The 21,262-nt window shown below is 45.2% G+C and overlaps 1 protein-coding gene across 1 annotated transcript in view; it reads right to left on the bottom strand.

Moving 5' to 3' along the window:
• Positions 1–21,262, bottom strand: part of ntrk3b (neurotrophic tyrosine kinase, receptor, type 3b) — a 618,832-nt gene that overhangs the window by 295,213 nt on the left and 302,357 nt on the right. The window contains exon 7 of the mRNA XM_034184491.1: positions 12,909–13,050. Within this exon, the coding sequence (XP_034040382.1) occupies positions 12,909–13,050 (142 nt within the window). The remainder of the gene's footprint in view (positions 1–12,908; positions 13,051–21,262) is intronic.

Genomic DNA, 21,262 nt, shown 5'->3' with positions numbered 1-21,262 from the left:
TTTGCAGTTAGAGCATGGAGAAATAGAAAATGCACAGTACTTTGGGTCACAAGAACCATGATTTGGGAACACTTCTTTAGACCAGTAGTTTTTGATAGTTTATATGAATGTCAGATGAATGTGGCTGTCCCCGTGATCCTTCTTCACTGGAGTAAGTGGGTACAGAAAATGAATGACTGAATGGATGTATGTGGATGTGCATGTCCAGCTGTCCAAGTACATATGGACCCGAGTTTATATTTGTACATAATTGTCATTTTAAATTTTGTCTACATTTTATTTTTAGTTCTATGTATATTTAAATAATTTATTTTGTTAATTTTTATTATCTTTTATTTGGTTAATAATTACTCACACCTCGGAAAAGCACCTTTTGGAATTGCACTCAAATCTTGTTGCAATGTAAATTATAATGACAATAAAGGTGATTCTGATTCTGAGATCATCTAATTAGCAGAGTGGGATGGATCATTGGCCCAGTACGTATAAAGACAATTCTCTATGGCAACAAGGGAAAAATAAATTTTAATAAATAAATAATGCATTGTCCGTGAGGATCCACAGGCTCTAGATTGTGTAGTGTTTATAAATAAGTAGCTGACATTTTTCATTTTTCAACGGTGGTAATAAATTATGCAAAGTTTCTATAATGAGTTGAAAGGGCATGTGAGTCCAGAATGTTTTTTCAAACTTAGACCTCAACAGTTTTTAGAGGAAGAACTCAACCCTTTTATTTCCTGTTAATTATGTATTTTCTTAATGTTAATTTGCTGTCTTAATGTATTATAAATTGTTTATTTATAAAAGGTTCTCGTTATCATATATACACTATTATTATATGTGTTGTGTGGGCCGCCAGAAGAGGAGGTACTGCTGGCCCACCACCAGAGGGCGCCCTGCCTGAAGTGCGGGCTTCAGGCACGAGAGGGCGCTGCCGCCACGGACACAGCCGGGGGTGACAGCTGTCACTCATTATCTCTTGACAGCTGTCACCCATCTACTCTACAGCATCTCACTCCATAAAGACCAGACGTCATCTCCACCTCGTTGCCGAGATATCGTACTTCTATGGAGGTAACTTTCTCTGCCTGTATTAATTGATTCCAAGAGCTATTGTTTTGCAGCTGTCAACCAGAGGACCGGCGTGGGTCGCGACTGTTTCGTCCTACGTCCGTCAGATAAGTGGTTAAACAGACGCTGCACGAGTGTGTGTTAGAGGTGGAGGTGGAATTCCCACCGTTGTTGTTACGGGGTGTACACACACCCACACTTGACTGTCTTTGTTCTTCGCCAGCAGTACCAGATCCGACAGTCGGGGACGGTGATCACCTGGGAATTCGGGACTTGGCGGCTCCAGTATTCACCAGGTTCGGTGGCGGCGGAAATCGTGTGGTTCCGGCTCTTCTCAGGACAGACGTCTTCTATCCTCGAGCCTGCCCACACGTCACCTTTGTGGATTGACTGTTATCAGATTCTGAGATTGTCTGTGTATTCGTTGTGCACCTTCACAACATTAAATTGTTACTTTTTGGCTCATCTATTGACCGTTCATTTGCGCCCCCTGTTGTGGGTCCGTGTCACTACACTTTCACAACAGGATATCTCGGCCAGCGTCATGGATCACGAGGGGCATCACCCATCTGTTGGACAGCCAATGGAAGAGCAGGGTGCACAGGCATCTGCAGGAGGCGTGCTCGGTGAGTTGCAGCAAATCCTCACCGCCTTTACCGCTCGGCTGGATTTGATGTCCGAGCAAAACGTCATCCTTAATCGCAGGATGGAGGCTCTCACCACACAGGTGGAAGCGCGCGATCAGAGCGCTGCTGCGGCTCCTCCTCCTGCCGACCCGGTGCCGGGTATTAACATTCCACTGGTTGTTCAACAAACCCCCCCCACCATCCCCTGAAGCATACATAAGTCCCCCTGAGCCGTACGGGGGTTGTGTGGAGACGTGCGCAGACTTTCTGATGCAGTGTTCGCTCGTCTTTGCACAACGACCTGTGATGTACGCGTCTGACGCCAGCAAGGTGGTTTATGTTATTAATTTGCTTCGGGGTAAGGCACGTGCCTGGGCTACGGCGCTCTGGGAACAGAACTCACGGTTGTTATCAGCATACACTGGGTTTGTGGGGGAGTTCAGAACAGTGTTTGATCACCCTAACAGAGGAGAGACCGCTTCAACAATGCTGCTGTCAATGCGACAGGGGCGCCGGTGCGCAGCCGAATATGCAGTCGACTTCCGCATCGCGGCTGCGAGGTCCGGCTGGAATAACGTTGCGCTCCGCGCCGCCTTCATAAACGGACTGTCATCGGTCCTGAAGGAGCATCTGGTAGCTAAGGAAGAACCGCGGGATTTAGATGGGCTTATCGATCTCGTTATACGGTTAGACAATCGGTTGGAGGAGCGCCGTCGGGAGCGAGGCGAAGGACGTGGCTGGATACGCGCCGTCCCTCTCCCTTCCGGGTTCGAAAAGGGGCCGCCCTCCCCACGCTCCACAGCCGCAGCGCTCCGTGGGGCAACAGCTCCCCCTGCTGACGTTGTTAGGGAAACGCACAGGGCCAAAATGAGGAGGCTGGTCAACGGGGAGTGTTTTCTCTGCAGCTCAAAGGAGCACATACAGAAAAACTGCCCCAAACGGCCACAACGACAACAACCGCCCTTAGAGACTGGGCTAAGGGGGGGTCATAACATTCACGTGGGACACACACAGATTGCCACACGACTCCCAGTTACAATCCTGAGCGAGGATTTAACCCTTCAAGCCCCAGCACTGGTGGACACGGGGTCAGAAGGGAATTTGCTAGACAGCAGATGGGCAAGGGAGGTAGGGCTCCCTCTGGTGGCGCTTCCTTCGCCATTGCAGGTGCGGGCACTAGATGGCACCCTCCTCCCTTTAATCACACACAAGATACAACCAGTAACTCTGGTGGTGTCTGGAAACCATCGGGAGGAGATTGAGTTTTTTGTAACTCCTTCTACCTCCCGCGTGATTTTGGGCTTCCCATGGATGTTGAAGCACAATCCCCGGATTGATTGGCAGTCTGGGGTGGTGGTTCAGTGGAGCGAAACCTGCCATCGGGTGTGTTTAGGATCCTCGGTTCCTCCCGGTTTACATGCTAAGGAGGAGGTCAAAGTCCCTCCCAATCTGACGGCAGTGCCAGTTGAGTACCACGATCTTGCTGATGTCTTCAGCAAGGATCTGGCACTCACCCTTCCCCCGCACCGTCCGTACGATTGTGCCATTGATTTGGTTCCAGGCGCTGAGTTTACAACCTCTCATGACCTGAGCGCGAATCAATGGACCTACATCCGGGACTCATTAGCTGCCGGGCTGATCCGGAACTCCACCTCCCTGATGGGTGCAGGTTTCTTTTTTGTGGGCAAGAAAGATGGCGGACTCCGTCCATGCATTGATTACAGGGGGCTGAATGAGATTACGGTTCGCAACCGATACCCGTTGCCATTGTTGGATTCCGTGTTCACCCCCCTAAATGGAGCCAAAATCTTTACTAAGCTGGATCTTAGAAATGCGTATCACCTGGTTCGGATCTGGAAGGGAGATGAATGGAAGACGGCATTTAACACCCCGTTAGGTCACTTTGAGTACCTGGTCATGCCGTTCGGCCTCACCAACGCCCCCGCGACGTTCCAAGCCTTGGTTAATGACGTCTTGCGGGACTTCCTGCACCGATTTGTCTTCGTATATCTGGACGATATTCTCATCTTTTCTCCGGATCCTGAGACTCATGTCCAGCATGTACGTCAGGTCCTGCAGCGGTTGTTAGAGAACCGACTGTTTGTGAAGGGCGAGAAGTGCGAGTTTCACCGCACGTCTTTGTCCTTCCTGGGGTTTATCATCTCCTCTAACTCCGTCGCCCCTGATCCGGCCAAGGTTGCGGCGGTGAGAGATTGGCCCCAACCAACAAGCCATAGGAAGCTGCAACAGTTCCTCGGCTTCGCTAATTTCTATAGGAGGTTCATTAAGGGCTACAGTCAGGTAGTTAGCCCCCTGACAGCCCTGACCTCTCCAAAAGTCCCCTTCACCTGGTCGGATCGGTGCGAAGCCACATTCAAGGAGTTGAAACGACGGTTCTCTACTGCGCCAGTTTTGGTGCAGCCCAACCCTAGCCGCCAGTTCGTGGTTGAAGTGGACGCCTCTGACTCAGGGATAGGAGCCGTGCTATCCCAGAGCGGAGAAACTGATAAGGTTCTTCACCCGTGTGCCTACTTTTCTCGCAGGTTGACCCCGGCTGAACGGAACTATGACGTCGGCAATCGAGAACTCCTTGCGGTGAAAGAGGCTCTTGAGGAGTGGAGACACCTGTTGGAGGGAGCGTCTGTGCCATTCACGGTTTTCACTGACCATCAGAACCTGGAGTATATCAGGACCGCCAAGCGGCTGAACCCCAGGCAAGTCCGCTGGTCACTGTTCTTCGGGCGTTTTGACTTCCGGATCACCTATCGCCCCGGGACCAAGAACCAGAGGTCGGATGCCTTGTCCTGGGTACATGAAGAGGAGGTCAAAACTGCACTGTCGGATCCACCGGAGCCCATCCTGCCTGAGTCCACTATCGTGGCCACCCTCACCTGGGACGTGGAGAAGATCGTCCAGGAGGCCCTGGCACGGAGCCCGGACCCCGGAACTGGTCTGAAAAACCGTCTGTACGTCCCACCAGAGGCCAGAGCTGCAGTCTTGGACTTCTGTCACGGTTCCAAGCTCTCCTGTCATCCAGGGGTGCGAAGGACCGTGGCAGTTGTCCGGCAGCGCTTCTGGTGGGCGTTTATGGAGGCCGACGTCCGGGAGTACATCCAGGCCTGCACCACCTGTGCCAGGGGCAAGGCAGACCACAAAAGGTCCCAAGGACTTCTCCAGCCACTTCCTGTGCCTCATCGCCCCTGGTCCCATATCGGCCTAGATTTCATCACGGGCCTCCCGCCGTCCCAGGGCAACACCACCATCTTCACGATAGTGGACCGATTCTCCAAGGCGGCCCACTTCGTGGCCCTCCCGAAGCTCCCAACAGCCCAGGAGACAGCAGACCTCCTGGTCCACCACGTCGTCCGTCTGCATGGGATAGCCACCGACATCGTCTCTGATCGTGGTCCCCAGTTCTCCTCACACGTCTGGAGGAGCTTCTGCCAGGAACTGGGGGCCACTGTGAGCCTCTCGTCCGGGTATCACCCGCAGACCAATGGACAGGCAGAACGGGCCAATCAGAAATTGGAGCAAGCCCTGCGCTGTGTGACGTCCGCACACCCGACGGCCTGGAGTGAACATCTGGCCTGGATCGAGTATGCGCATAACAGCCAGGTGTCCTCTGCCACCGGCCTCTCCCCATTTGAGGTGTGTTTGGGGTATCAGCCCCCGTTGTTTCCCGTGGTGGAGGGAGAGGTCGGTGTGCCCTCGGTCCAGGCCCACCTGCGGAAGTGCCATCGGGTGTGGCGCTCCACCCGTTCTGCCTTGTTGAAGGCCCGGACGAGGGCGAAGACCCATGCAGACCGCCGGCGATCCCCGGCCCCTGCTTACCAGCCCAGGCAGGAGTTGTGGCTATCCACGAAGGACATCCCCCTTGAGGACATCCTCAAGGACAGATATATCGGACCATACAAGATCCTCAAAGTCCTCAGTCCTGCCGCAGTGAAGCTCCAACCTCACCACACCTCACCCCTCTGTGCTCCCGGACCGGCGCCGCCTCCTGCTCGGATCATCGACGGGGAGCCGGCTTGGACAGTGCGCCGGCTTCTGGACGTCCGTCGGATGGGCCGGGGGTTCCAGTATTTGGTGGACTGGGAGGGGTATGGACCCGAAGAACGCTCCTGGGTGAAGAGGAGCTTCATCCTGGATCCGGCCCTCCTGGCCGATTTCTACCGCCGCCACCCGGACAAGCCTGGTCGGGCGCCAGGAGGCGCCTGTTGGGGGGGGGGGGGTCCTGGTGTGTGGGCCGCCAGAAGAGGAGGTACTGCTGGCCCACCACCAGAGGGTGCCCTGCCTGAAGTGCGGGCTTCATGCACAAGAGGGCGCTGCCGCCACGGACACAGCCGGGGGTGACAGCTGTCACTCATTATCTCTTGACATCTGTCACCCATCTACTCTACAGCATCTCACTCCATAAAGACCAGACGTCATCTCCACCTCGTTGCCGAGATATCGTACTTCTATGGAGGTAACTTTCTCTGCCTGTATTAATTGATTCCAAGATGTATTGTTTTGCAGCTGTCAACCAGAGGACCGGCGTGGGTCGCGACTGTTTCGTCCTACGTCCGTCAGATAAGTAGTTAAACAGATGCTGCATGAGTGTGTGTTAGAGGTGGAGGTGGCATTCCCACCGTTGTTGTTACGGGGTGTACACACACCCACACTTGACTGTCTTTGTTCTTCGCCAGCAGTACCAGATCCGACAGTCGGGGACGGTGATCACCTGGGAATTTGGGACTTGGCGGCTCCAGTATTCACCAGGTTCGGTGGCGGCGGAAATCGTGTGGTTCCGGCTCTTCTCAGGACAGACGTCTTCTATCCTCGAGCCTGCCCACACGTCACCTTTGTGGATTGACTGTTATCATATTCTGAGATTGTCTGTGTATTCGTTGTGCACCTTCACAACATTAAATTGTTACTTTTTGGCTCATCTATTGACCGTTCATTTGCGCCCCCTGTTGTGGGTCCGTGTCACTACACTTTCACAACAATATGGCTACAACAGTAGCTCTGATTGGCTGATTTCTGGTCTGATATTTTCCCATACCAGACCATTACTATGGCAATCGGTCCGGATCGCATATCAGATTTGCTACTTTGTTTTACAATTTTTCACGGTGTGAAATAAACAAAACAAAAAATGAACCTAAGAAATAATCAGCGACGAAGAAGACCATTCTCTGAGCAAATTTTATTACACCGATGAGTTTGAATTAGAGGAATTAATAGCAAACGAGCTTGAGGTGGACATGCAAAATGAAGACCAACAGCCATATAATAAACAAATTATTAACCTTGCTTGCTCGGTCTGTACGCGAATATCAGACCTCTATCTTTTTTGTACGCACCAAGTGCAGCAAGGTCTGTAATGTCAAAACCTCGGTCTGATATTTTCCCGTACAGACCTTGTGTTTGGTTAATAATCCTTTATTTTTATTATCATTATTATTTTATTTTGTTATTACTTCTATTTTGTCATTTGATTCTTAAATGGACGACAATGGAAATAAGTGTTTTCACTTTCTTGTGTCATCCATGTATTTTTAATGTATTTATAATTATATTATGTACTTACTTGAACTTACGAAATAAAATCACGCACACATGCACGCACACAGAGGCCACTTGGCTTTACTATATACGAGGTCTATTAGAAAAGTATCCGACCTTATTATTTTTTTCAAAAACCATATGGATTTGAATCACGTGTGATTACATCAGACATGCTTGAACCCTCGTGGGCATGCGAGAGTTTTTTCACGCCTGTCGGTTACGTCATTCGCCTGTGGGCAGTCTTTGAGTGAGGAGTCGTCCACCCGCTCGTCGATTTTTTTCATTGTTTAGGAATGGCTCAGAGACTGTTGCTTTGTTTGATAAAATTTTTTTCAAAACTGTAAGGCACAACTGAGTGGACACCATTCAATAAATTCAGCTGGTTTTCGGTAAAAATTTTAACGACTGATGAGAGATTTTGGTCTGGTAGTGTCGCTTTAAGGACGGTCCACGGCGCCTGACGGCGATCTGCGCTTCAAGGCGGCAGCGTCTCGCCGTTTCAAGTTGAAAACTTCCACATTTCAGGCTCTGTTGACGCAGTAAGTCGTCAGAGAACAGAAAACTTTCAGAAGAAGTCGGCATGAGGAGTTTATTCGGACATTCCATTGTTAACGGTCATTTTGTAATGAAAGAACGTGCGGGCAGAGTCGCATGTCGGGCTGGACCCGACCGCGGGGGGTCGCGGCAGGAAAAACACCTCCGTTGGAAATCTTAATGGGCAAGTTGGAACATGCCCAAGCTGTTAAACAATTTCTCAGTTACTCACTTGTTGAAAGCCATTAAAAGCCGCCTGAATTCTACAAATGGTTTTCAACACGGAGGTGTTTTTCCTGTCGCAGCGCACACAGATTTGCAGAGTCATCACGGAAACGACTCGGCGAATTTGCGCGTACGTCTTTCATTAAAAAAATGTCCTTAAACAGTGGAATGTCCGCATAAATTCCTCATGCCGGCCTCTTCTGAATCTTCTCTGTTCTCTCACGATGTCCTGGGTGAATTAAGCCTTAAATTAGGATGTTTTCAGCTCGAAACAGGCCGACGACAGCGCCTGGAAGCGCTGCAGGACATCCCGCTCTGTGGGAAGTCCTTACACCGACAGAAACACCCCATAATCTCTCATCAGCCGTTAAACTTTTCACAGAAACCAGCTTAATTTCTCGAATAGTGTCCACTCGGATATTCCTCACAGGTCCAGAAAAAATTTTGATAAAGCAACGCGCGCCATCTCGAGCAGCGTGTGAAACAAAGGAATTCAGCCGAGAGGGCGGGACCACATCTCACTCAAGGCCTGCCCACAGGGAAATTACGTCACCGACACGCGTGAAAAAACTCACGCATGCGCACGAGGGTTCAAGCATGATTGGTGTAATCGCATGTCATTCAAATCCATATAGTTAAAAAAAAAAATAAAAGGGTCGGTTTATTATCTAAGAGACCTCGTAGATGATTTACCACCCTGTGCAGGAATTGCATATGAGTCCAGAATTTAATTATCAATGTCCATTATTCACACTAGCTAATATCCCTAATTTTTCCAAAATTAGTCTGATCCATGTTCTGTTTTTGCTGCATTCATCAGTGACCCAAAATACAAAGGCATAACCAAACAGCAAATGTCAGCTCTTCTCAGTTTCTCCATGATCAAAGCCATACACACGCATGCATGCACGCACCCAGAGGCCACTTGGCTATTAATATATAGATTTAATTATATTATTTTCCAACTGTTACATCTCCCAGTCTAGGGACGTATAACCTATAAACTTGGACAGCTAAAGGCAAATCAATCACAAATGTCTACGGAATTTCACACGGGAAACTCTAACCCTAACTCTTGCTAGTAAACTATGAAATCCTGTTGTGTAGTACAACTGACACGGCTCTTCCACCCAGGACAAAGCAGCACACTGTGCAGCAGTGAAGTCATTCCTAGTTTCCGAGTCCTGTTTTTTTAGACCCAGCGCACACATTCTTTAAACTGTAAGACTACTTGTACTCATATGTTTGTTGGCGTGTAATTATTTTTGGGCACTATACGTCTTTGAGCCATAGATTAGAAAAAACCTAGTCTGTCTGGGCTTGATGGGATTTCAGGGAGAGTGGATAGAAATGGAGGAGGAGGGGTTCAGTCAGGGAGCAGCGCTGGCTGTTGCTACCTTAATTAATCTACTCGGATGGTGTTAAGCTTTGTGCACAGATCTGTTCCATTGCCAGGAAACCTTTGACTTCTGTCACCCATCGAGTCAGCTGTCTAAACAACAGTCCACCAAGTTGGAGCACATACGGCTCGTAGAACTTATAACAGATGACATTCTGGTTGGTTTAATTAATGTTACTGCCAAAACACATGTTATTAATGAAGAGAGTTAATACCATGCCTTTGTGCCCTACACCTTATACCACAAATAAAATACACGATAATATGATACAGCTTCATGTTAAGCCAAGATTATAGAGAAACAGGCTGTACTGCAGTGTACATGTAGTAAATGCTTCTTGATCATGTGTGTTAGTGAATCGAGACCCCATCACAGCAGTTCCAACATATTGCCATACTTCCTGTATTACATTATACTGTGTACTGCATTGTGTTATTCACAGGTTATTACAGGCAGAGACGCACATGGGGGTGCACAGCTGTGCACACACACTATATGTTTGCACAAGATACACGTGGCAACAAACTTACCCTTGCTAAACAAGAGCAGCTAAAAACCAACACCAACTAAAAGTGCCTTGAAAGGACTGATCTGTAAGATGATACATAAAAGTGTTGATGCCCACAAAGCTCTGGAGTAGCCATAGAAAGTAAATAAAAAAAATGCATAATACTCAAAATGCTATTGTGTATGCATGCAGGATATACAGTTCATCCAGAAAGTCAGTTCACTGCACTTTTTCCACATTTTGTTATGTTACAGTCGTATTCCAAAAATGGATGCAATTCGTTATTTTCCTCAAAATTGTAGGCACAATACTCCATAATAACAATGTGAAAAAAGTTTTTTTTTTTTAGATTTTTGCAAATTGATTAAAAATAAAAACATAACACAATCCTAAAACACACAGCCATATAAACATAAAAAATAGGAAACAGAATGTGACCTTTTGACCTCTTAAAATAGGTCAAAGTTAGGCTTGTCCAAGGTCTGTGTCCCAAGAATGCTCCCTGTGAATTTGAAGACTCTGGCAGTAATAGGAATGGACTTATGCTGTCTGCCGTATGAGCATAACAACAGGAAATAGAATGTGACCTTTTGACCTCTTAAAATAGGTCAAGGTTAGGCATCTTTGAACTTGTCCAAGGTCTGTGTCCTAAGAATGTTCCCTGTGAATTTGAAGACCCTGGCAGTAATAGGATTGGACACATGCTGAGCACAGACAAATGGACAGACAGACAAAGAGATGGATGAACAAATAGACAGGTGCAAGGCCTTCGCAAGACCCAATGGCCATATTTATATTCCTTTGATTTTATGGTTGTTTTGTGCTCTGACATGCACCATCAACTGTGGGGCCTTATATGTAGACAGGTGTGTGCCTTTCCAAATCATGTTCAATCAACTGAATTTACCCCAGGTGGAAACAGGATGCACCTGGGCTCAATTTGGGCCTTCTTGGCAAAGGCTGTGAATACTTACGTACATGTGATTTCTTAGTTTTTTATTTTAAAAAATTAAGAAAAAAAAACTTCATGTTGTCATTATGGGGTTTTGTAAGTAGAATTTTGAGGGGAAAATGTATTTATTCTATTTTAGGATAAGGCTGTAACATAACATTTGGAAAAAAATGAAGCATTATGAATACTTTCTGGATGCACTGTAGGTGCAGTTATTACTGGCTGAATGATTTAGCTCTTTTTTCCCCCTGTCTGAGGCACTGATGAGACCATCAATGGACACTGGCCCTGCATCTCAGATCAGACTGATCTCAGCAAGTCCTACCTGTTCAAGATGTACCTGTTCTGTACTTGGAGGCAGAGAGATTAAAGACCCAATATAGACTACTTCTTAATTTCAACTAAGGGCTTTGTTTTTGTTGTTGATAACATAACAAAATGTGAAAAAAATGAAGTGCTGTGAATAATTTCTGGATGAAATGTATACCATTTTTTATTTATTTTTGGGGTCATCTTATAATTGTAGACTATATACGAGGTCTATTAGAAAAGTATCCGACCTTATTATTTTTTTCAAAAACCATATGGATTTGAATCACGTGTGATTACATCAGACATGCTTGAACCCTCGTGGGCATGCAAGAGTTTTTTCACGCCTGTCGGTTACGTCATTCGCCTTTGGGCAGTCTTTGAGTGAGGAGTCGCCCACCCTCTTGTCGTTTTTTCATTGTTTAGGAATGGCTCAGAGACTGCTGCTTTATTTGATCAAATTTTTTTCAGAACTGTAAGGCACAACTGAGTGGACACCATTTGATAAATTCAGCTGGTTTTCGGTAAAAATTTTAAAGGCTGATGAGAGATTTTGGTCTGGTAGTGTCACCATAAGGACGGCCCACGGTGCCTGACGGCGATCTGTGCTTCGAGGCGGCAGCGTCTCGCCGTTTCAAATTGAAAACTTCTACATTTCAGGCTCTGTTGACCCAGGAAGTTGTCAGAGAACAGAGAACTTTCAGAAGAAGTCGGCATGAGGAGTTTATTCGGACATTCCGTTGTTAACGGACATTTTGTAATGAAAGAACGTGCGGGCAGAGTCGCATGTCGGGCCGGACCCGACCGCGGGGGATCGCGATAGGAAAAACACCTCCGTTGGAAACCTTAACGGGCAAGTTGGAACATGCCCAAGCTGTTAAACAATTACTCAGTTACTCACTTGTTGAAAGCCATCAAAAGCCGCCTGAATTTTACAAATGGTTTTCAACACGGAGGTGTTTTTCCTGTCGCGGCGCACACAGATTTGCCGAGTCATCACGGAAACGACTCGGCGAATTTGCGCGCATGTCTTTCATTACAAAATGTCCTTAAACAGTGGAATATCCGCATAAAGTCCTCATGCCGGCCTCTTCTGAACCTTCTCTGTTCTCTCACGACGTCCTGGGTGAATTAAGCCTTAAATTAAGATGTTTTCAGGTCGAAACAGGCCGACAACAGCGCCTGGAAGCGCTGCACGACGTCCCGCTGCGTGGGAAGTCCTTACAGCGACAGAAACACCCCATAATCTCTCATCAGCCGTTAAACTTTTCACCGAAAACCAGCTTAATTTCTCGAATAGTGTCCACTCGGATATTCCTCACAGGTCCAGAAAAAATTTTGATAAAGCAACGCGCGCCGACTCGAGCAGCGTGTGAAACAAAGGAATTCAGCCAAGAGGGCGGGACCACATCTCACTCAAGGCCTGCCCACAGGGAAATGACGTCACCGACACGCGTGAAAAAACTCATGCATGCGCACGAGGGTTCAAGCATGATTGGTGTAATCGCACGTCATTCAAATCCATATAGTTAAAAAAAAAATAAAAGGGTCGATTTATTATCTAATAGACCTCGTATTTACATGATATGCATGTACACAACAGCAAGTAGTAAGAAAAAGATAAATGTGATGATCACCTCTCACCAGAGTGTGATGAGAGGTGCTGTGGAAGCCATGGTGAGATCAATACCCCTCTATGCCAATGGTGGCAGTGGCAAAAATAAACTCACACTGAACATTGAGTTGGATGGAGGAGTTGCTCATCCCCACCACATTCTCAGCAATGCAGGTAAGCAGGAAGTTATTGTCATCTCTGCTGATGTTGAAGAGGGTCAGATTGATGGAGTGGATGTTCGGCCAGTAGACATTAGACTGTAGAGAATCAGGAAGAAAGAAAAACATTGTAAATAACGGAATCAACTACAGATATATATCGTCCTTGCTGTCGCCCTCAGGTGACAGTACAATTATTTACATCTGTGTAGCAGCACGCGGGGTCAGGGCGTCGACTAATAGATTAACTGTGAAACAGTTTTAATATTTTGCCACCATTTATGCAATATTTAATGGTCTGTAATCTCACACGATTAACCAACCAAATTTGTGGGAAAAATGCAAGTGGATTAGAATTAATGTAATAACGTGTTAATAACATGTTACGCTACTAACGTACAGTACACTAACTGTATTCTAGAACGAAACAATATTTATTTTAAAAATAGCTGATATTGTCAGTCCCTCATGACATTTTTAAGATTTGAAATGTATGTACCTTTTTCTCAGGAAAAAAAAAAAAAATCATAAATAAAAAAATCCACACCATCACTTTTTTCTGATGTCACAGATAGTAAAACTTCTTCTTTTTTTTTTTATCAACTTGATTATGACCAAAGAGCTGGCAAAAAAGTATCACCTCCACCCGCATGCCGAAATCGCCTGCAGTATTTATTTATTTATTTTATAAATCACCATCCTGTGTTCTGAACTCTGCCAATATCATCACTGTATTCAGACTTGAGGTTTTCCTCCAAGGTGTCGTCTCCCTCACTGTCATCTAAATAAGGCTCCAAACCACAGCTTGTTCAGACACACGTTCAGATTGGACTTAAAAAAAAAAGCGCCGCGCTAGAAAAAAAAAGAAAAAAAGAAAAATCAATCCTAAAACAACTCGACCTCCGCTGTGTTTAGAATTGATTTGGGCTTGAATCAGCAGGTGCCGTTCTCCCGTTAACATCACAACAATATGGCCATGGGTGAGGGCTGAAATAGAGTGCAGACTTCAGACAGCTGTGGTTTATCCCTTACATGCACAGTTATAGACTTTTATTGTTCAGGATTTTTAAAATATCAACATTTCATCATTTCTATTTGTGCATTTTTGGTGTCACCTACACTTTAATGTCAATAGCACCTTCAGAAATATATTTACTGAAAATAATGGTGAGGCGTTCAATATTTATTTTACCCGACATACCCACAGGTGGAACAAAAGTGGACCTGCTGTACACCTAGAGCAAGATGCATCAAACTCTTCATGGCTTAAAGTCTGAGTATGCACAAAAGCAGAGTATGTGCGCAATTTATTGACCTGCTTTCTAAAGACATATGTGCACACTGCTGTAATTTATGAGTCAATGTGAAACTGCACACATGCAAAAAGACTCATCTCCACCTTCACACACACAAACACTATTTTTGCTGTTTCCATTTGCAACATTTGTGCATGAGAAAGGCAGAGATAATAATAATAATAATAATAATAATAATAATAATAACCAGTGTGTTGCCCATGGAGATCCACAGCCTCTAGATTGGGTAGTGTTTATAAAATAGGCAGCTGACATTTTTCAAGGGTGATAATAAATTAAGCAAAGCTTATATAATGAGTTGTAATAGCGTGTGAGTCCAGAATGTTGTTAGATCCTTAGACCTCAACAGTTTTTAGAAGAACTCAACCCTTTTATTTACTGGTAATTATGTAATTTAATGTTAATTTAATTTAATGTTAATTTACTGTCTTAATGTATTTATAAATTGTTAGGGTCTTGTTATCATATTATTGTCGGTATTATTATTACTAATATATTTTATTGTTACTTATGTCATTTGATTTTTAAATGGACTAGAATGTAAATAAGTTTTTTTCACTTTCTTGTGTCATTCATGAAATGTTAATGTACTTACAATTACATGATTTACTTACACTGAACTTAATAAATAAAATCATACACACACGCACTCATGCTTTTAATATGAAGATGATTTACTGGCCCCTGCTGGAATGTTGTGTTAGTCCAGAATGTAATTAATCAACAGTAGCTAATATCTGTAGTTTCTCCAAAAATATTAGTCCTATCAACATTCTGTTTTGGTGCCGTTCACCCTTGATCCAAAAGACATAAGCATACCCAATGGCAAATATCAGCTGTTCCCAGTGACACGCATGCAGAGCTTTTTGTTTTGTCTGCACTCTGCTGCAAGCAGGTGCTTTTAATTTTTACGCACGTACAAACAGAGACGGTGGCAGAAGACATCAAAAGCAATACTCTTTTCACTCATGGTGAGGACAACATGACACTTAACTAAACTGACTAAACCAATTGAACTACAAAAACACAATAAATCACACTAACAACACTGTTAAACTAATATGAACCACAATAACATTTTAAACCCCAAACTCCCATGGTGCATTGCAGCACAATGTGCACTGTTTACTGGTTAGCTAAAATTGTTCATTTATCCAAAAATATTAGTCCTACCAACTTTTTGTTTTCCCAGCATTCATCTTTGACCCAAAATATACTCAACAAAAATATAAACGCAACACTTTTGGTTTTGCTCCCATTTTGTATGAGATGAACTCAAAGATCTAAAACTTTTTCCACATACATAATATCACCATTTCCCTCAAATATTGTTCACAAACCAGTCGAAATCTGTGATAGTGAGCACTTCTTCTTTGCTGAGATAATCCATCCCACCTCACAGGTGTGGCATACCAAAATGGTGATTAGACACCATGATTAGTGCACAGGTGTACCTTAGACTGCCCACAATAAAAGGCCACTCTGAAAGGTGCAGTTTTGTTTTACTGGGGGGGGGGGGGGGGGGGGGTACCAGTCAGTATCTGGTGTGACCACCATTTGCCTCATGCAGTGCAACACATCTCCTTCGCATCATCCGTGAAGAGAACACCTCTCCAACGTGCCAAATGCCAGCGAATGTGAGCATTTGCCCACTCAAGTCGGTTACGACGACGAACTGGAGTCAGGTCGAGACCCCGATGAGGACGACGAGCATGCAGATGAGCTTCCCTAAGACGGTTTCTGACAGTTTGTGCAGAAATTCTTTGGTTATGCAAACCGATTGTTTCAGCAGCTGTCCGAGTGGCTGGTCTCAGACGATCTTGGAGGTGAACATGTTGGATGTGGAGGTCCTGGGCTGGTGTGGTTACACGTGGTCTGCGGTTGTGAGGCTGGTTGGATGTACTGCCAAATTCTCTGAAATGACTTTGGAGACGGCTTATGGTTGAGACATGAACATTCAATACACGAGCAACAGCTCTGGTTGACATTCCTGCTGTCAGCATGCCAACTGCACGCTCCCTCAAATCTTGCGACATCTGTGGCATTGTGCTGTGTGATAAAACTGCACCTTTCAGAGTGGCCTTTTATTGTGGGCAGTCTAAGGCACACCTGTGCACTAATCATGGTGTCTAATCAGCATCTTGATATGGCACACCTGTGAGGTGGGATGGATTATCTCAGCAAAGGAGAAGTGCTCACTATCACAGATTTAGACTGGTTTGTGAACAATATTTGAGAGAAATGGTGATATTGTGTATGTGGAAAAAGTTTTAGATCTTTGAGTTCATCTCATACAAAATGGAGCAAAACCAAAAGTGTTGCATTTATATTTTGGAAAATGTCAGCTCTACCAGGTTTCTGCGTGATCAAATCCATACACATGCACGCAGGCACACATAGGCCACTTAGCTATCATAATACTCACTCACTCACTCATCTTCAACTGCTTACTCCAATTACGGAGCGCGGGGGGCTGGAGCCTATCTCAGCAGTCATAGGGCGTGAGGCGGGGTACACCCTGGAAAGGACGCCAGTCTGGTGCAGGGCCACATAAAAACAAACACATTCACACCCACACCTATTTAAATTTTCCAGTCCACCTAACCTGCATGTTTTTGGATGTGGAAGGAAGCTAGAGTACCTGGAGGAAACACACACAAACATGGGGAGAACATGCAAACTCCACACAGAAAGGCCACAGGCGAGAATCAATCATATGACCTTCTTCCTGTGAGGCAACAGTGCTAAGCACTAAGCCACCATGTGGCCCGCTATAATAATAATAATAATAATAATAATAATAATAATATCAGTGAAGCGTCGCGTAGCGGCGTGAAGCTCACTCATGGTACAGGGCATCTTAAACAGGAAGTGCCAATTTTCAAATCCACAGTAAAATAGGAAATGTTCAAATTTCAAACACTTCCTGGATTGACGAGATCCCATGGAATCTTGCAGGAACTCAGTGGCAAGTTCACACTCAAACAGGAAGTGCCAATTTATCAGTCACAGTAAAATATTAAATGTTCAAATGTCAAACACTTCCTGGCATGGGTGGAGCTAGAGTGGAGGCTGGTGTTTCACTGGACTCCCCTGAAATATGATTGGACACAGATGATTGACATGTCACGGCACCACATGTCTGGTTGAAAGACCTGCATTTTCAAATCAGTGTCACATTGACTGCTAGGTTCCTCCTGTCCAGTAGTGGGTGCTGTGTACCACAAAAAAATTCTAATCCACCTCAGTAGAAGAAGAAAAATGTTTGCTCCAGATTTGAACTTAACACGTCGTTTAAACTATAGTCATCTAATCACATCAAACATATTGGTGAGTAAACGACCATATTTTATGCCAGAAATGAGGTCCAGGTTGTTGAAAGCAGCATTTCTCCTTTAATTCTGGTTGGCTTATATACACGTTTAAACTAACAGACAACAGCTAGTTCTTTTGGTTTATTAGTGCAGCAATAACTGAAACAATCCTTCAAATGGTGATACAAGCATCATATTAAGCACAAATACATCCATCCATCCATTTTCTTCCGCTTTATCCGTAGTCCCCCCAGCTCCTCCGGGGGAACCCCAAGGCGTTCCCAAGCCAGCCGAGAGACGTAGTCCCTCCAGCGTGTCCTGGGTCTTCCCCGGGGCCTCCTCCCAATGGGACGGGCATCCAGAAAAGATGCCCGAGCCACCTCAACTGACTCCTTTCGACATGGAGGAGCAGCGGCTCGACTCCGAGCTTTTCCCGAGTGACAGAGCTCCTCACCCTATCTCTAAGGGAGCATCCAGCCACCCTGCGGAGGAAACTCATCTCGGCCACTTGTACTCGCGATCTCGTTCTTTCGGTCATGAGCCAAATCTCATGACCATAGGTGAGGATCGGAACGTAGATCGGTCAGTATATTGAGAGCTTTGCCCCCCTACTCAGCTCTCTCTTCACCACGCTCACGCTCCATCCGTCCCTCACTCATGAACAAGACCCCGAGATACTTAAACTCCTCCACTTGAGGCAAGGACACTCCACCGACCTGAAGAGGGCAAAGCACCTTTTTCCGGTCGAGAACCATGGCCTCAGATTTGGAGGTGCTGATTTTCATCCCGGACGCTTCACACTCAGCTGCAAACCGCCCCAGTGCACGCTGAAGGTCCTGATTTGACGAAGCCAACAGAACCACATCGTCCGCAAACAGCAGAGACGAGAGCACAAATACAGCTGGAGCAAAATTAATGGAGCAACTTTAACTTTTGACCCCTGTACAAACTGAAACTGACCTTTGTCACCATTCTTGCTGCTTTTACCTCATAACTCCATAACATTCAGTCACAAATTGTCCAAACTATGCCTTTTTTGGAATCTTTATGATCAGGCAAATAATATGGTGCAGTTTTCTATATGATTGAAGCATCTTTTAATTTAGACCAGGGGTGGGCAACTTATTACAGAAAGGGCCAAGAGGGTGCAGATTTTCTTTGTAGCCACTGACTACGTTTACATGCAGCCAATAGCCCTTTCATAACCGGAATATTAGCAATAACCCGGTTGCGCACGGCCATGTAAACACCGGCAAAATCCTGAATATGCTCATATTCCAGTTTTTAAAAACCCGAATAAGACCCCTGAGTTACTCCTTTTCTAACCCGAATATCAGGTCATATAAATGCGCATCGGGATATCCCCATAGAAAGGAACATTATTTTGTGTTCTGCGCATGTCCTATCCGCAAGGAATCTTGGTCTTTTGAGTACGGCAACTGCTTGTATGTGGCGCGCGCAACCCACCGGACACCACAGAAGCAGATGTAAACAGTGCATTGTGTTCTGTGTCCTTATCAGGCGGGCCAGTCGTGGCACCGGTCGGCATCACCGCGATTGCGCTCACTGCCTCCGATGTGCTTACTGAGTCTGCACACTCGGTAAACGCTGCAGGGGGCCACTCACACCGCCCCCCTCTCTGCTGTGTGGACCTGCACCAACTCTGGCAACATGTCCAGAGACAGCGCTGGCTGTTCTGATGCGGAGCGCTCCGGCATTTGAGGAAAAATCCATAGCGCCGCAGGGTCTTGGTATACCGTAGCCTCAGAGCTCCGTGGCCATGACTTGGATTCTTTGCAGGTCCCGCATCCATACCCCCGGAGGCAGTGAGTGAAGGGAGAGCATGCGCATTGTGTTCTGCATGTGTCTGTTATAATCTTCTTGCCCAGAAGAAAAAAAAAGTGTTTACACGAGAAAAAAGTGAGAAAATGTTAATGCCTGTTTGAGAAGTGTATAAAGTGTGTAGTGAGGGGTTTTACAGCCTTAAAACGTCTATAATAATTGCAAAAAGTAACGCTGACTACTTCGCAGATTTCGCCTATTGCGGGTTATTTTTAGAACGTAACTCCCGCGATAAACGAGGGACCACTGTACTTCATTAGTATCATGAAAGACATGAATATAATGTATTTTATTGACGATAGAAAGTACCGACATAGCGACATTTACAAGAAGGTGGCCAAAAACCTACCCGAAGCAGGATTTGCACGAACGCCAGACTAAATCAAGCATCGGTGGAAGATGTGCATCGCTGTTTAGATGGGGATATTCCAAATGATACCAATGACCATGTATACAGGAGTAACTCTGTCTGCTTAGGCATGTAAACGGGTTATTGCTAATCATTCAGAAACCGGAATATTGACCTTAACTTTCCTGATGAAGTGGTGTAGAGGAGGATTTTCTTAAAAAGACGACCTGAAAGTTCAGCTACAATTTCACAGAAAGTACATTTGAGATGAAAGCCTAGATTTGGCGTTTTGGTGAAAGCAACTTTAGTATTTCTTCATAATTGATGTAAATAAAGTCCAAGACATATTCAGTGACTTGGAAATGTTCATGTTTCCAGCCCCTGACTTGTCTAAAGAAAACTCGCAATAAAACTGATTATTATTTACAGGTTTTATCAAGTTTTAGATATTTGCTTTCAGTTTGAGTTTGAGGAAGATAATTTTATAAATTTTAATTCTTTATTTTTTGTATTTCTTGTATTTAAAATGTCATGAATAAATTGTGAAATTCCAAAGTGTTCCAATACTTTTGTAGGGCACAGTATCCTAACCTTATGATGAGTGCAACACGAGTGTGGTATTATTACTGTTTTGTTTAAAAATGTTTTAATTTTCACCATTGCTGCACTTTGTGTCAAATCATAGTCATATTGTTTATCATATTGATATGAAAATTCAGTGAGGTATATCTGCTATTATACATTCCAAATCTAAGGTGGAACTCTACTAGTGTTTACTAAGGTACACCTAAATATCTTTCAAAAAGAGAGAGAGAGAGAGTAGAGCCACTTAGGTGCCTGGTCTTGAGAACCAGGGATAGTAGGTTGAAAAGCTTTTTTTATCCCATGGGAACTCTCCCTACCCACCTAAGCGGCTCAAGAATATGGACAGCATGTATATAAGTGACATTTACATGACAATTTATATGACTATTGAGATATGATAATTTGGCCATATTGTACAGCCCTACTGTCAACTAGCTGAAAACACTGAATATTAATTTACAACTACATTAAAAAATGCTTAAAGTGGCAGGGGGTTAAGAAGGCTGTAATTAGAGGGGTCAGCTGAAAAGCAAAAAAAGAAACATGCTTCAAAAGGTGGAGAGTATGGGGGACAGAACCCCTCCAGAAGCTGAAAGGCAAAATAAGGAAAATGCTTAAAAAGTCAGGGGATCTGGAGGGGGGGGGGGGGGGGGGGGCAGAGGCTAAAAGCTTTTAGTCATGCTCATGCTTCCAAGAACCATTCTACTGAAAAAAGGCTGAATGGACCTAAAGTACATGGTTAAATGGTGAGGAGCTTTTCCAAGTATGTGAGAGGCAAATAAAGAAAAATGCCTAAAAGGCGGTGGGGTGGGGGGGGGGGCTAATGCTCCCCTGACGAATTTACTCAAACTAATGTCGGATGAACATAAATGACATGGTGAGATGCTTACAAGCTTCACTCATTC

This window comes from Thalassophryne amazonica, chromosome 2 (genome assembly GCF_902500255.1).
Source record: "Thalassophryne amazonica chromosome 2, fThaAma1.1, whole genome shotgun sequence".
Taxonomy (NCBI): Eukaryota; Metazoa; Chordata; class Actinopteri; order Batrachoidiformes; family Batrachoididae; genus Thalassophryne; species Thalassophryne amazonica.
Note: the sequence above shows the minus strand (reverse complement) of the source record. Positions and strands in the feature narration are given on the sequence as shown.